General features: G+C 36.7%; 1 protein-coding gene across 1 annotated transcript in view; it reads left to right on the plus strand.

Annotated features, from left to right (window-relative positions):
• MYO3B (myosin IIIB) overlaps positions 1 to 15,348 on the plus strand; it is a 700,839-nt gene that overhangs the window by 390,274 nt on the left and 295,217 nt on the right. The window contains exons 23-24 of the mRNA XM_056793985.1: positions 673 to 752; positions 13,631 to 13,708. Coding sequence (XP_056649963.1) covers positions 673 to 752; positions 13,631 to 13,708 — 158 coding nt within the window. The remainder of the gene's footprint in view (positions 1 to 672; positions 753 to 13,630; positions 13,709 to 15,348) is intronic.

A 15,348-nucleotide genomic window follows, 5' to 3' on the forward strand; every position in this document is an offset into this window, starting at 1 on the left:
CAAGAAAAAAAAAAAGCCGAAAAGATAGACTTGGGGTCCCTCAGTGCAGAGGGCAGTGATTTCCTAAGAAGCCTGTAAATCTTGTGAAAGGAGGGTCTCCTGGCTATCTGAAGAGGTAAAAGCCACCAGGATTAGGCAGATCTGGGTGTTAAAAGTTCAAAGGGGAGATTGTGTTATCATTTTTCTCATCTTTCATTAGCTTTAGGGCCAAGGATACCTTTGTGAGCACAGCACAGAATTGGAGAGATTTCATGGTATTAACTTCCTTCCTATTCTTTGGGGGGGGGGGCGGTTGGGGGATTTGATACAAATTTGAGGAAGTCACAGAAAAGTCTTTACCCTTGCAGCGGGATAGCTGTACTATTATGAGGACTAAGAAATTTTATGCTGTCTCTTTTCAACGTCCCTGTCTTGTCATCAGCCTGAGAATCTCAGAGCAGTGACTCTTTTCATGTTCATTTCCATTTTCTCCCATTGCCACAACTATATCCTGGTCCCTCTTGGTAGCTGTGCTTTTGTGTCTTATAAAGACTAAGCAGTGCCGGTGACACTAACTATGTCCTCACTTTGTCCAGTAATTTTTCCAGTAAAGTTCCAGAGAACTCGAGGGCTTTCCCAAATAAGCCAGCCTTTGCTTTTCATTCAGTTCCTATTCTTTGTCTTTCTCCATAGGTAACCTGGCCCAGGCAAGAGCCAGAGTGACAGCAGCATCCAGGTCTTTGCCTCCTCAACTCAGTGCTGGGAGAGTCAAGGTTAGTAACTAACAATCAATCCCCCAGCCTCCCATCCCAAACAATGACCAAAGATACAGGGAGTTTCAGATACATCAGCGTCATTGAACTCACCTCAACACCAAATGTTGTACATGTTTCTCTAAAGAATTGAGGCTTGCAATATAGGAAGCCTGGTGATAGAGTGTGAAAACATTCAAAGAATGTCAAAGAAGTAGTTGTGAAATGTGAGTTGTCTGTCACAGTGCCCTAACATTCCTGCTGTTGTCTGGAAGGAAGGATCACTTCCAGATAAGTAATGATGCTCCTTCATAAGTATTTAGTGCCAATCTGTGAGAAGATCAAAGTATTTCCCCTTAGGTTAGGAAGGTGACATTCCCAACCAAAGGAGACATCTATAAAAGAGAGTCAACAGTGGCCAATTACCCTGGGATGGAAGCCAAACTTTATTGAAAATACTCCTGCCTAAGCTGTGGTTGCTGCCCTAAAGCTAAACTTAAAATACCATTTCAATAATAACACAGTATCTGCATGTTGATAAAATGGCGATGACTTGGAGTGCCCATTTTAGCTTAGAAGGAATCAGTTGAAAGACCTAAATTAGGATATTGGAGAATATGGATTTAATGCTTTTAATGATCTCAAGCTTCTTCTCTCAGGCTCAAAAACCTATCTGACATAAATGTTCTCCCTATTCTGTATTGTTTCGAATTGAATGGCTTCTGTGATATCTAAAGAGTCAAGATGACCCAGAAGTCAATCGATAACTTGTAGTAGATAAGAAGAATGTACCATATTTCCAACTATGAGCTTTGATCAAGTCAAGAAGGGAGGAATCAGGGAGGAAAATGTATAACTGACAAAAGAGATACTCTGGAAAATATGAAGAGCAATGTGAAAATTCAGTATTATTTCTTACCTCAGTTAAACAACAACAGAAAAAGGAAGAAAAGTAAAGAAGCCCCTTTCTTCCCATAGGTATCACTACCCCAGGTGACACAGGATAGTTACCCTGAAATACATTGAAAATCATTGATAAAAATGTATTTTCAGATGCCATGTCACAAGATGGTCACCAAGATAATAGACAGATTTTTAAATAGGGTAGAGATAACTTAGAGAAACAGTGGGGTACAGAGGGTCAGCCTTGGAATCAGAAAACACTTGAGGTCAAATCCTGTCTTTGTAATGTCCTGGTGGTGTGACTTAGGGGAAGCTATTTAAGCTACTGATTAATGGCAGCAGATAGGAGATTCCATACAAAGAGGTCCATGATAAAAATCACATATCTAGACTCCCCACATAAAAAAAAAGGTAATTTGATAATTGTAAAAAATCATGAGGAAAGATCTTGTCAAGCAAGTGATAAATATTTTGGCAGGCCTGACCCTCTCATGACTCCATTTAGGGTTTTCTTGGCAAAGATACTGGAGCAGTTTGCCATTTTCTTCTCTAGTTCACTTTACAAATGAGGAAATTGAGACAAACATGGTTAACTAACTTGCCCAAGTTCACCTAGATAATATGCATTTAAGCCTGAATTTGGATTCAGATCTTCTCAATTCCAGGTCAGTGTTCTATCCACTGTGCCACTCAGCTGCCCTAAATCCTTTTTTGAACCTTTTATGTATCCATTTAACTCCTTGAGCAAGTTCATATTTCAGTAGAGAAAACTTTTTAATAATGTTATGCTTTCAGGCCCTATAACTATAGACGTTGACCTAAAACATATAGAAGAATAATCTGTATTCATAAATTTTAGAATTAGGAACAACCATAATAATTATTTAGTAAACTTCCTCATTTTACAGTGAGGAAACCAAGACTCAGAAATGTTAAATAATTTGCCCAAGATCATCCAGGGAGCAAAGGACAGAGTCAAGATTCCCTGGTCTTTTGACACAACACCCAATATTCTTCCAACTAACATTTCTTTTCTCTTCTTTTTTGAAACTATAGAAGTGGAATCCACATATGGTGCTAAGACACCAAGCAGAAAGGCTTATTCCATTGCCAGGGCTCTCTGTCTGTAGTATAGCTTCTAAAGGCACAATCTGAATGTTTGTGGGCTAACAAATCTGGCCTGTAAGTCTATCTGACATACATTGTTTCCTGGGCAAAAATCATGTTTGTTCAGCTCCAGATCAAGTGAGGCTTTAATCTAAGTTGAATCATAGTATGGAAGAATTGGAAGGGATCTTAGTGGCCACTTAGTTTAAACTCGTAAATTTATGGATAAGGAATTTAAGGTCCACCAAGATTAAGCCATTTGCTTAGGGTCACCCAGCAAGTTAGTGGCATAACCAGGACAAGAATTCAGGTCTTCTGACTCCAAGTTTAGATCTCTTTCCTATATACTCTGATGCTTCTGGATAAGATACTAGCTCAGTAGAGTACTTCAGTTTTCTAAACTTCCTGGCACTAGATATTTGTAATTAGAACAATACCAAAATGAATTGGAGTACTTGAGTAGATAGTGGGGTGGACCTCACAGGAAAAAGCAAAATCTGGATGGTCACTTTCTGGATATATTATAAAAGGAATTTTTTTTTTATGACATGAATTGTCCTTGATGATCTTTGGGGATTACTTCCAGCTCTTCAAATTCAGTGAAAATGACAGATTTCATAGAAAATAAAAGCTTTGTAAATTCAGGGGGGAAACACTGTTTTGTTTCATGGATCCCAGTTTTACTATCATGCCATTTATTAAATCAGAGACCTCTCTTCTACCTCACTTCTACCTCACATCCCCTTTCACTTTCTCACACCAAAACTTTCTTTTTCTCTTTAAGATATTTTATTTAATTAAATATTTCCCAATTTAAATATCTACTTTTTATATTTTGAGTTCCAAATACTCACTTTCCCTTCTGCCCCCTCTACTTCTCAATAAAGCAAGCAATATGGTATCAATTATACATGTAAAGTCATACAAAACATATTTCGGTATTAGCCATGTTACAGAATAAAACACACTCACAAGAAAAAATTAAAAGTATGCTTCAATCTATACTCAGAATTCATCAATTCTCTCTCAGGAGAAAGATGGCATTTTTCATCACGGGTCCTTTGGAATTGACTTGTATCATTGTCTTTATCAGAGTAGCTAAATCTTTCACAATGTTGCCATTACTATGTACAATATTTTGATTCTGTTCACTTCAATTTGCATCAGTTCATGTAAGTCTTTCCAGGTTTTTCTGATAGCATCCTGATTATTGTTTCTTATGGCACAGTAATATTCCATCATAATAATATACTACAACTTGTTCAGCCATTCCCCAATGATGGGTTATCCCCTCAGTTCCCAATTCTTTGCCTCACAGAAAGAACAGCTTTAATTTTTTTTATACAAATAAGTCCTTTCCCCTTTTCTTTGATCTTTTTGGGATATGAATCTAGTAGTAAGTCTTACTGGGTCAAAGGGTATGCACAGTTTTATGTCCATATGCCCTTGAGCATAGTTTCAAATTGTTCTCCAGAATGGCTAGACTAGTTCTTCACAACTCAGCAAACAGTACATTCTCACTTAAACTTTTGTGGTTGTTGAATGAGCTTTGTCCTATTTTTCCCCTTCATTGATCTAACATGAATATAGACTCCTTTGTAAAATCTTTTGTAGAAAGATGGTGGAAAATTCTGAGCAGCATTCTTCCATAAAACAATGAGAAACAAAAAGTGGGAAATAAATATGAATAAAGTTTGGGGGAAAATCAAGTAAGCAAAGTTATGACAAGGAACTTAAAGATGAAACTAGAATTAATATAATAAAACAAGAAAATGGAAAAGCTCTATCAACATTTTCATAGGAAACTCCTATTGATAATCAAGAAGCCACATCAGCAGAGTCCCCAAATGTACTGCCACAGAAAGTAAAAATGAGACTGAAGGGGAAAAAATGAGGAAACTATCCACAATAGACCAGATAGATAAGGAAGAGACCAATGATAGAAGTCACAAAATTTTGTGGGAATTGATGGATCAATTTTTCAAAATATATGAAAGAGAGATAGAAAGCAAAGGTGTGAATAATATATTAGATCTTATTATTACTTTCCCCCCCAAGGCAACTGAATTGATTATTGATTTATTAAATTATGAAATGAGGACAGACACACTTAATTCTTTGGATACTTGATAGGAAGGCACATGATGACAACAGGAAGTAGATCTGCAATCACATCTTAATAATATACAGAGGGTACAGAAACAAGTGGCAAAAGGAGTACAGAGGCAGATACTGTGAGGACAAGCAATCAGATGGTCAAGGAAGCTAAAAAACACAGGGAAGAGGCAGAATATGACACATGTAACCATGGATTAGAGTTTATAGTACTAGGAAGCATGGACCAGATGGAGATGGAGGAGAGCTCAGGAACAAGAGCTTAAGTTCTTCATTTTATAGGGATTTGGGGATAAATAGACTTAACTCTTATCTGTGCCACCTTGGGGTAAGTTCCTTAATATATCTAAATCATCTGTTAAGTTGTTGGTAAAACTTTAAAGTTAACATATATCCACATCATCTCAAAATTATCAGCACCTTTCGGTATTCTGTTGATTTTTAATGCAGAGATCTGGAATTTGTCTGAGATTTACATTATCATAGACCAAAGACTCTTAAAGTCATTCCTGGATGTCTACTGGTGATTCAGCACCTATTACTGAGATGTGAATTTCGGTTAGTAGATAATGGAGTTCTTAAATTGTGCTCCTTTGATTTTGAGACCATTCATATGGGTTTTCCAGGTTCCTTTTTACAATCTTCTAAGAGTTTAAAGTAGTCCTCACTTTTTTTTGTTTTTTGTTTTTTAAACTCTTGCCTTCTAGACAGTCTATGATAAGCCCAAAGATCCCAGCTTTTGGGACCAAAATCCATTATTTGATAAAAACTGATGGGAAAATTGGAAGACAGTGTGGGAGAGAATAGGTTTGGATCAACATCTCACACCCTACACCAAGATAAACTCAGAATGGGTGAATGACTTGAACATAAAGAAGGAAACTATAAGTAAATTAGGTGAACACAGAATAGTATACATGTCAGACCTTTGGGAAAGGAAAGATTTTAAAACCAAGCAAGAGCTAGAAAAAAATCACAAAATGTAAAATACATAATTTTGATTACATCAAATGAAAAAGTTTTTGTACAAACAAAACCAATGTAACCAAAATTAGAAGAGAAGTAACAAATTGGGAAACAATCTTCATAACAAAAACCTCTGACAAAGGCCTAATTACTCAAATTTACAAAGAGCTAAATCAATTCTACAACAAAATCAAGCCATTCTCCAATTGATAAATGGGCAAGGGACATGAACAGGCAGTTCTCAGCCAAAGAAATCAAAACTATTAATAAGCACATGAAAAAGTGTTCTAAATCTCTGATAATCAGAGAGATGCAAATCAAAACAACTCTGAGGTATCACCTCACACCTAGCAAATTGGCTAACATAACAGCTATGGAAAGTAATGAATGCTGGAGGGGATGTGGCAAAGTAGGGACACTCATTTATTGCTGGTGGAGTTGTGAATTGATCCAACCATTCTGGAGGGCAATTTGGAACTATGCCCAAAAGGTTATAAAAGGCTGCCCTTTGATCCAGCCATAGCACTGCTGGGTTTTACCCCAAAGAGATAATAAGGGAAAAGACCTGTACAAGAATATTCATAGCTGTGCTCTTTGTGGTGGCAAAAAATTGGAAAATGAGGGGATGCCCTTCAATTGGGGAATGACTGAACAAATTGTGGTATATGTTGGTGATGGAATACTATTGTGCTCAAAGGAATAATAAAGTAGAGGAATTCCATGGGAAGTGATGCAGAGCAAAAGGATTAGAAGCAGAAGAACATTGTACCCAGAGACTGATACACTGTGGCACAATCGAATGTAATGGACTTCTCTATTAGAGGCAATGTAGTGATCCTGAACAACTTGGAGGAATCTACTAGAAAAACCACTATTCATATTCAGAGGAAACACTGTGGGAATAAAAACACCAGAAAAAAACCAACTGCTTGATCACATGGGTTGAGGAGATATGTTGGGGATGTAGACTCTAAAATGAACATCCTAGTGCAAATATCAACATAGAAATAGGTTCTGATTAAGGTCACAGTGGAATTGCGTGTTGGCTATGGGAAGGGTAAGGGGAGGGGAGTGAGGAATAGAATATGATTTTTGTAACCAAGGAATAATGTTTGAAATTGACCAAATAAAAAAAAGAAAGAAAGAATAAAAAAAGAAAATAATAACCTGAATTATTCGGGTATTTCATTTCAGTTTTTTCTTAAAATATGTTTTCCTTCTTCATAGTTTAAATATCTGGTAACATTTGGAAATTGGTATATTTTTAGAAGCATATGATAAAATTTCATTTAAAAAAAAAACCATGCCTTCTGTCTTAGAATCAGTATTGTGAATTGGTTGCTAAGGCAAGAGAAAGTATAGTCTATACAAGGGGGATTAAGTGACTTGCCCAGGGTCACACAGCTCAGAAGTGGCTGAGGCCAGATTTAAACCTAGAACACCCATCTCTAGGCCTGACTAGCAATCTCCTGAACCCCTTTAATAATTTTTTAGAGCATAAAGGGGTCCTGAGACCAAGAAATTTTGAGAATCACTAATCTAAGCTATAATATGTGTTTGGATAGACAATCTTATAGATGAGCTCTATTAGTATGTATAGTCTGAATAATGTATGTATGGTCTGTATAATGTATGTATAGTATGTATAATATGCATTAATATGTAAATCTAGAATAAAAACTGCAAATGGAAAGTGAACTGGGCTCAGAACTCAACAAAAGCAGGCTAGGTTGCCTTTTAATCATTTCTCTTGCTTCTTGAGTACAAAGACCTTTCTTAATTTTAAAAATAATTGGTTTTTATTTTTTCGCTTAACAAGCATTAAAAAATTAATCCATCCTCACTTTTTCACTATTTATCTAATCTCCAAACTCATCTTTTTAATGCCACTTTTCTTTTAGATAATATGCCAAATGACTATGAGTATGATCTAAAATAGAGGATGACCCCCAAAAGTCAATGGAGAGGCACATGGCAGATAGAAAGAGGATATAATATAACACATGAGGAATTATTCTGAAGTGATGTGGTGGAAGGCATGAGAAATATGTAAAACACAGGAGGGAAAAAAAGCTGGCCCAGTCATATACTTTCGCTCTTGGACAATGAAAGTTCCAAAACATATTAGTTGGGCTCATTGTGGCAAATTTATGAAAAAATATTAATGAGAATCATCTAGATTTGGAAAATATGAATAAATTTTTATTTTGTATCACTAGAGGGAATACTTACAATGTAAGATAATAGATCAATTAGAAGACTAATATATTAGCAAAAGAACACTATAAGTGGTCTGGAAATGACTTTATTTTTATAGAATTTTAGAAACAAAAGGGAATTTTAAAAAAATCTGATCTAACTCCCTTATTTTACAGATAAGGAAAGTAGGGCCAAGAGAGATGAAGTTATCTGCCCAAAGAACCAAGAATTAGAAAAAGAATGTGAATCTATATATTCTTTTTCTAGATCTAGTGTTCTTTTTCACAAGACCACAGCAGCAAAGTAGCACAATGGATAAAGTGCCAGGCAGGAGTCAGGAAGTCTTCTCTGAGTTCAAATCTGAATTCTGAGACCTTTACTAGCTATATGACTCTGGCAAATTGTTTAACCCTGTTTACCTCAGTTTCCTTATCTGGAAAATGAGCTGGAGAAGGAAATAGTAAAACATTCTAATATCTTTGTCAAGAAAATCCCAAATGAAGTTATGAAGACATGACTGAAAAGAATTGACAAACAACCGCCTCTCTTAAAGGGATTGACCTGATATCTTTGAGTTATACATTTTCTCCGGGTCTCATGGAGGTGTGTAAATGGAGATTTTGAGCCTTTGGACTTCATCCCCCAGAAGTCCCTTAGTATTTCACCAAATCCCCTTTTCCTGCATTCCCACATTTTGCATGATTGTATTAAGTGACTGTAACTCTTCCCTCTTCCTCTCTTGAACCTGCCTTCCTGGGCTGAAGTCAAACAGTTCTTTTGTTTTAGTTATTATTGGTAAAGCTTTATAAAATATAATATTTAGTTATTGAATATTAATTTTAAAACCCACAGAGGTAGAAGTGGAAGGGTCTTCAAGGGCCATTTAGTTCAAACTCCCTGACTTTACACATAATGAAAAAGGCCCAGACTTGTCCCAGTACCTAACTTGGCCAAGACCGCACCCGGAGTATCAGATGATACTTTTTAGAATTCTACCTTGAAAGCAAATTGTTTAGACTGGCCTTTTGGTGTTTTAGGGACCACCTTCATTATGAAACTACAGCTGAAGAAACTGATCTTAAAGAAGAAATACAAGGAAGGCAGTCATTTTGGTTTGAATTCCTTAGGCTCCTTCTGAAGGTGCCATGACAGGAAAGATTTGTGGGGAGTAAGTCGGAAGCAGAATCACAGAATTCCAATCAGTTAACACTATTATTAAATATAATATAATATAAATAATAAATAAATAAAATAGTATAGCAATAATAAAATAATAACAATATCATTGTGTGCCAGGCACCATGTGAATACTGAGGATACAAGGAGGCAAAGCCATAGTCCTTCAAGGAGCTTGCAATCTAATGGGAAGGTCACTTAGAAGTCTTCTGTCTGGTTTAAGTTATACCTGAATAGCCATTGAGTCATTGCTGGAATATCTCTAGTGGGCAGATTGAGGGAGGGGCTTCAACTCTCCTCCAAGTTAGCAAATTTCACTTCTGAATAACTAATTGTTAGGAAGCTTTTACTTATATCAAAAAGAAATTGAGTTCTCTGAAACATTTGCCTGTCTAAAACTGTTATAGGTTGCTCCTCACTTTGCCCTCTGGGGATTAGCTAATGAAGCCTAACCCTTCTTCCTCTAAGTAACTTTTCAAGTACTTGAAGGCCACCATCATGGCACTACTGCATTTTCTATTCTCCAGGCTAAACATCCAGAGATTCTGCAGTTGAGCCTCCTATAGCATGCTCTCCAGGCCTTTTTCTAATCTGTTTGCTTGCCCCTGGGTGGCTCTTTTCCCACTTAGCCTTCTTAAAATGTGGCATATCAAATTATACACAATATTTTAAATATGGGCTGACCATAGCAGAAAACAAGATCGTAATCTCATTATTTCTGGTTATTATACCTCTCTTATTGATGCTTGCGATAGAATTTATTTTTGTGGTTGCCATGTTATACTAACACACATTGAACTTGTAGTTCACTAAAACTTTCAGATCTTTTCCATAATTACTATAATTGATATAAATATTATATGAATATTCCCTTAAATTGAGTTAATTTAAACTAATAAAAATAATAATAGCTAGCATGACTATAGTACTTTAAGTTCTGCAAAGCACCTTAAATATATTAACTCACTTTATCCTCAGAATGATCCTTGTGAAGTGGGTAATATCAGATCCCATTTTTCAAATGAGGGAATTGAGACCCAAAAGGGTTAAATGACTTATCTAGGGTCACACTGCTAAGTAGCATCAGAGACAGAACTCAAGGTTTTTAGACTTCAAGTCAGAACTCAAGTTTTTAAAACTTCAAGTCTGGCACTGGGCCATCTGCCAACTCATCTACACCTTTATAGAACCATAGAATCAAAGTTTTCATCAAATTGCTTAAAACCAATTTGCCCACAGTCTCTGAACAAAATCCTTCCTTAGTCATTTAATTGAATGACTAGAGGGGGCCAATGAATGAATGAATGAATGTCTTCCAGTAGGCTGCTGAATGGAGAACTGAAATTTTCCCCATTGAAGACATTCCTCTGGAGTAGGACCTTATTTCTACTTAATGCTAGATCAAAATGAAAATGAATGATTCCAGGGGTATTGAGTCATTCCATCAGCATTCACTAGCACATTAGCATGGGTGAATTAATCAGATAACTTGCCTTCACCCAGCCCAGAATGGAATCCTCAGGGATATGGATCTAGGCTAGCAAATTTTGTTGTCAGAAGAAGAGGAATGGAAGGATCTCAGTATCTTCTGGCTCAATAAACAAAGACTCTCCAAGGCAGTCTCAAAACCCCTAAGTCACCCTAAATAAGATCAGCAGTAGGAGTTCAGTCTTCTGGGAGTCTGAATATCAACTGACCAATTCTCTAAGATGTCTTCTTCCCCACCATCATCATGAATCAACACCAGGTCCCTAGGTCCAGTCCCCTCACTACTTCTCCTCAATGCCTCCTCCTGCTCAACTTAGATGAGAACCTAGTTAAATACACAACCATACAAAACCAAACACCATCAGATTTTCCTGGTTTGGGTGCCCAATTCCATTCAGTGGATCTGACCTGTTTCCACTGTCTCCAAATGCCTATCTTTAGAGTGAGTATTGCTCCTCAATAAAGCTGACTTGCTTGATTTTTCCTGTCTTGTGTGCTTCATATTTCCTGGGTACACCGACTCTTCCTAAATCTGTACTAAAACAAGAAGCCAGAAGAGAAAGGCTTGGATTTTGACAGAAATCTTTGGGAAGAGCCTAAATTTGAAGGGAGGGGATCTTGAAAGGTAGAGTGTAATGAAGACATTTTACTTTCTTCCTAATGTCTTTTTGTGCCTCATGTTCCTTCCTTGATATTTTTTTTGAGCTTGAATTGTCCAAAATATCTCTGGGGCCTCCAGAGTGTCGAGATTCTGTCTGTTCAAATAAGGATGCTGTAGGGGTGAGAGGAAGAGGGCAGAGAGAGACCTTTGGTGTTGACTCAGTCAGGTAACCTACTTGTGGAAAGAGTTTGATGTTATTTCTACATGAAGGTTTTCAGCTTTAGGGTCATTCCCCTGTCTCTTCCCTTTTACCCCATTAAAAAGTCAAACAAAACTGAATGTTACATTCATGCTTCAGGTGCATATTAATGCAACCAAAGCCTTAAGTGGACATTAGGCCAAAGGCTCCTTACGAGGAATGTTACAGAAAGTTTTTGTGGGTTGTTTTGCCATCAATCTTCAGTGAGTTCCACATCAGTCTAAAAATATTTGAAAGCTGTTACTAAATTGGATCGGGACAGACCCAGAAGGAATTTTAAAGATGGTTTGGTTCATTTTCTTCATTTGATGGGCCCAAAACATAAAAGTAGATGTCTTTCAAAGGGGAAAAAAATGCATCCTCTGTCAGTTTGTAAGCTAGCAATATATTTAGAGCCCATACTAAAGTTTGTCATTTTTTTTAAACCCATACCTTTTGTCTTGGAATCAATACTGTGCATCGTTTCCAAGGCAGAAGAATGGTAAGAACTAAACAATGGGAATTACATGACTTGCCTAGGATCACACAGCCAGAAAGTATGTAAGATCAAATTTGAACCCAGGGCCTCCTGTCTCTAAACCTAGCTTTCAATCTACTGAATTACCTTGCTACCTCTCATACTAAGGTTTTATTCAAACCAGATTTGGAGTAAATTTTTCTTCAAATCAATATGGTAAGTCCCCTCTATAATGATCCAGATTTCATGTCTAACTTTTGAAAATTTGTTTCCATTTTGATTTTTTCCTATATATGAATTTATTTTCTTATCTGATACTATTTAAGCTTTCTTTTTTCCTTCCTGGGTTCTTGCATGCAGTCTCCTATATACCTTCTCAAGGTAAGAACTGTATATTTATTCCAATTGAGAAAGATTGTGGGAAAAATTCACCAAATCTCAAAAATGACTCCCCATCATGTGGCCCATTGAGGGCATCACATGTACTGACAATGACAATATTTAGTTCAAGTTCATACTAATGCCACCTGTTCAGAGCAGGTGGTGAACTGCCAGAGACCAAGTAAATGCTAAGATGCTTTGTGACAACAAAGTCACTTCTTGTATTTGCTGGTTTCCAGGTTTGGATTCTGTCTGCTTTGCCAGAATTGCAATATAGGAACACAATCTGCTTGCAATTGATAACTAGAATTATTTTCATTCACAAATCCCTTTCAGAAGAAAGCTCCTGACTAATATAAATGGCAAGGACACATAATTAGATAATATTTTAGTCCACATTTGCCCATTGAGAGATTTGGTTCTCCACATTCAGACTGGAGAGAACATTTGTAAAATGGGAAGTCAGGCAAAGAGAGGTGTGACAATTTCAGAGTCTGATCATCAAAGAAGGAAATTGGTCACTTTCCCAGTAGCCTCTGGGACATGTACATTATACTTTTTCCCTTGTGGATAGAGAAAGAAATAGTAGATTCTTTCTGTACCTGGAAATCTTCTCTTATAGCCTGGAATCATGGGATGTTCCAATTAGACATTTTAAATCTGCGTGTCTTTACTATCTAACTCAGTGATTGGAACATGGGAGAATATGGATCTAACTTGGAAATTTGAATACGCTTTACAGAAGTGAGAACCACGCAATAAATGAATGAATAGACATTTCTTAAACATTTACTATGTTCTAGACACTGTGCTAAACACTGGAAGTGCCACTACAAGGGAATAAGTCAGTCCCCATGCATAAGGAGGTTAAAGCACTTTTAAAGGAAGATGACACATAGAAAAGAGTGTTTGAGTGCCACAGCATGGTTTGGGGTAGCCTGAAAGTACATATTGGATCAGGGGACTTATCAAAGCTTACCAACCATAATCAAGGCTCCAGAAGCAGAAGTCTGAGGTCCAGGGGAAATACAAAAAGACCAGAGGGAAGTCAGCATAGTTTGGAGAAGAGGGAGACAATGATGGTTGGAGCCAAAGCCATTTATTTCGTCCACAGCTCTACCCACGATGATGCCAACTACAGAGACCTCTCAAATGTTTGACCATGCAGTCTTTTAGGTTCTACAAAAACCCATAGATTCATCCAATATCTGTTTTCTCATCACTTTCTTCTGGTGTTATGTTTCTAGGTAGACACCCTAGAAGTGATGCATCATCCAGAAGAAACTACTAACATGAAGAGACAAACTGTAGCTTCGTACTTTCGGGTATGATGCCTTCTTCTTATAGTAATAAAACTAAGCCTTTGATTTATGTAGATATGTGTTTCTGCCAGTGTTTTCAAAGTACTATCACAAAGAACATGCCTAATCTGCCTGGATCTAAGCTACCTATGACTAACTCTGAAGCCACTAAATCAGTTATCTCTTTAATATCATAAGTTAAGTCAAATGAGTAAAAAAGTTAATATGATGGGTGGTTAATATGATAGGTGGTTCAATGGATTGAGGGAATGGTCTAGAGTTGGGAGGTCCTGGGTCCAAGACAGAAGAGTGGTAAGGGCTAAGCAATGGGGGTTAAATGACTTGCCTAGGGTCATATAGCTAGGAAGTGTCTGAGGTCAGATTTGAACCCAGGACTTCCTGTCTCTAGGCCTGGCTCTTAATCCACTGAGTTACCTAGCTGCCCCCTTTGGTGTAGTATTATACTAAGTGGCCAGATGTAAATAGTGTAGCTTAGATGGAGCTAGGTGCCTTAGAGACGATGATGAAGGAAACATAGACTACTGGCTTGGCATGCTTTGACATTTTGTCTATGATTAGCCTTACTCTCAGAATTTTTATTCAAAAAGATTTCACAAGGGCATTTTATGAACCATTAATCCTGATCATAGCCCTGTAAATTAGGCAGAGGATTTTTTTTTGGGGGGGGAGGAAGATGGGGACACAGACTTACGATTTCATTTGTGGGTGGAACTCAAGTATAAAAATTCTCCCTGCCAGTACAGATAGACAAATAATCTATAACATAATTTTAGAGTTGCATGAGGTTCTGAAACATTAAGTGATGTGCCCATGGTCACACAACTAGTATGAGTTAGAAGAAAGGCTTATACCTAGGAATTCTTGTATCCGTGACTGATTCGTTATACCTTATTCCATGTTGCCTTTAGTACTGATAAAGTCCTAGAAACAAAATTGAGTTATCCAAAAGCATAGGAATAGTTTTTTTGGTTCTCAGTCTAATAGTCTAGTCATAAGCAAGGAAAGATTTAATGAAAAAGTATTAAGTTCTTCCTATTAAGTCCTTCCTAATCACTATTATTAATATCAATCACTAATTAATATTGATTTACTATTGATAAAATTTTTGCTACTAAATAAAATAATAAAAATTGATATTTATTGTTGCTAAACTTTTCTAGGTAAACAGGAAGATGTAAAAAATCCTTTTCACAGTCTCAAATAGACTTTAGATAAGCAAAACCATTACTACCTCATATTAGATGCTATGATTTTTTTTTTCAGAGCAATAAATCACCTTTATTTCTGGCCAGTGATAAAAAGCACGATTTCACAGATTTTTCCATGTTCCTATATTTCCTAGTTATTTTATAATGTCTTTTTTTAAACCCATAATTGCAGAATTCCACAAAGATTTAGGATCATGGGACATTGTAGGTTTATAGACTTAGATCTTGAGTAGAAGTTCAGAAAAGCCTCCCAACAACTTAGGCTTTATCTATGTGAAAATCCTGGCAAACTTTTTTGGCTAGATAGATAGAAAGAAATATAATAGATGATAAACAGATGGATAGAAAGATAATTGATGCTTACCATCTCAAGATGAATGGAAGACTGGGGAGGAGAAAGGGAGACTCAATATTTTTTGAAAAATGTTGGAAACT

Source organism: Monodelphis domestica, chromosome 4 (assembly GCF_027887165.1).
Source record: "Monodelphis domestica isolate mMonDom1 chromosome 4, mMonDom1.pri, whole genome shotgun sequence".
In the NCBI taxonomy this organism is placed as follows: domain Eukaryota; kingdom Metazoa; phylum Chordata; class Mammalia; order Didelphimorphia; family Didelphidae; genus Monodelphis; species Monodelphis domestica.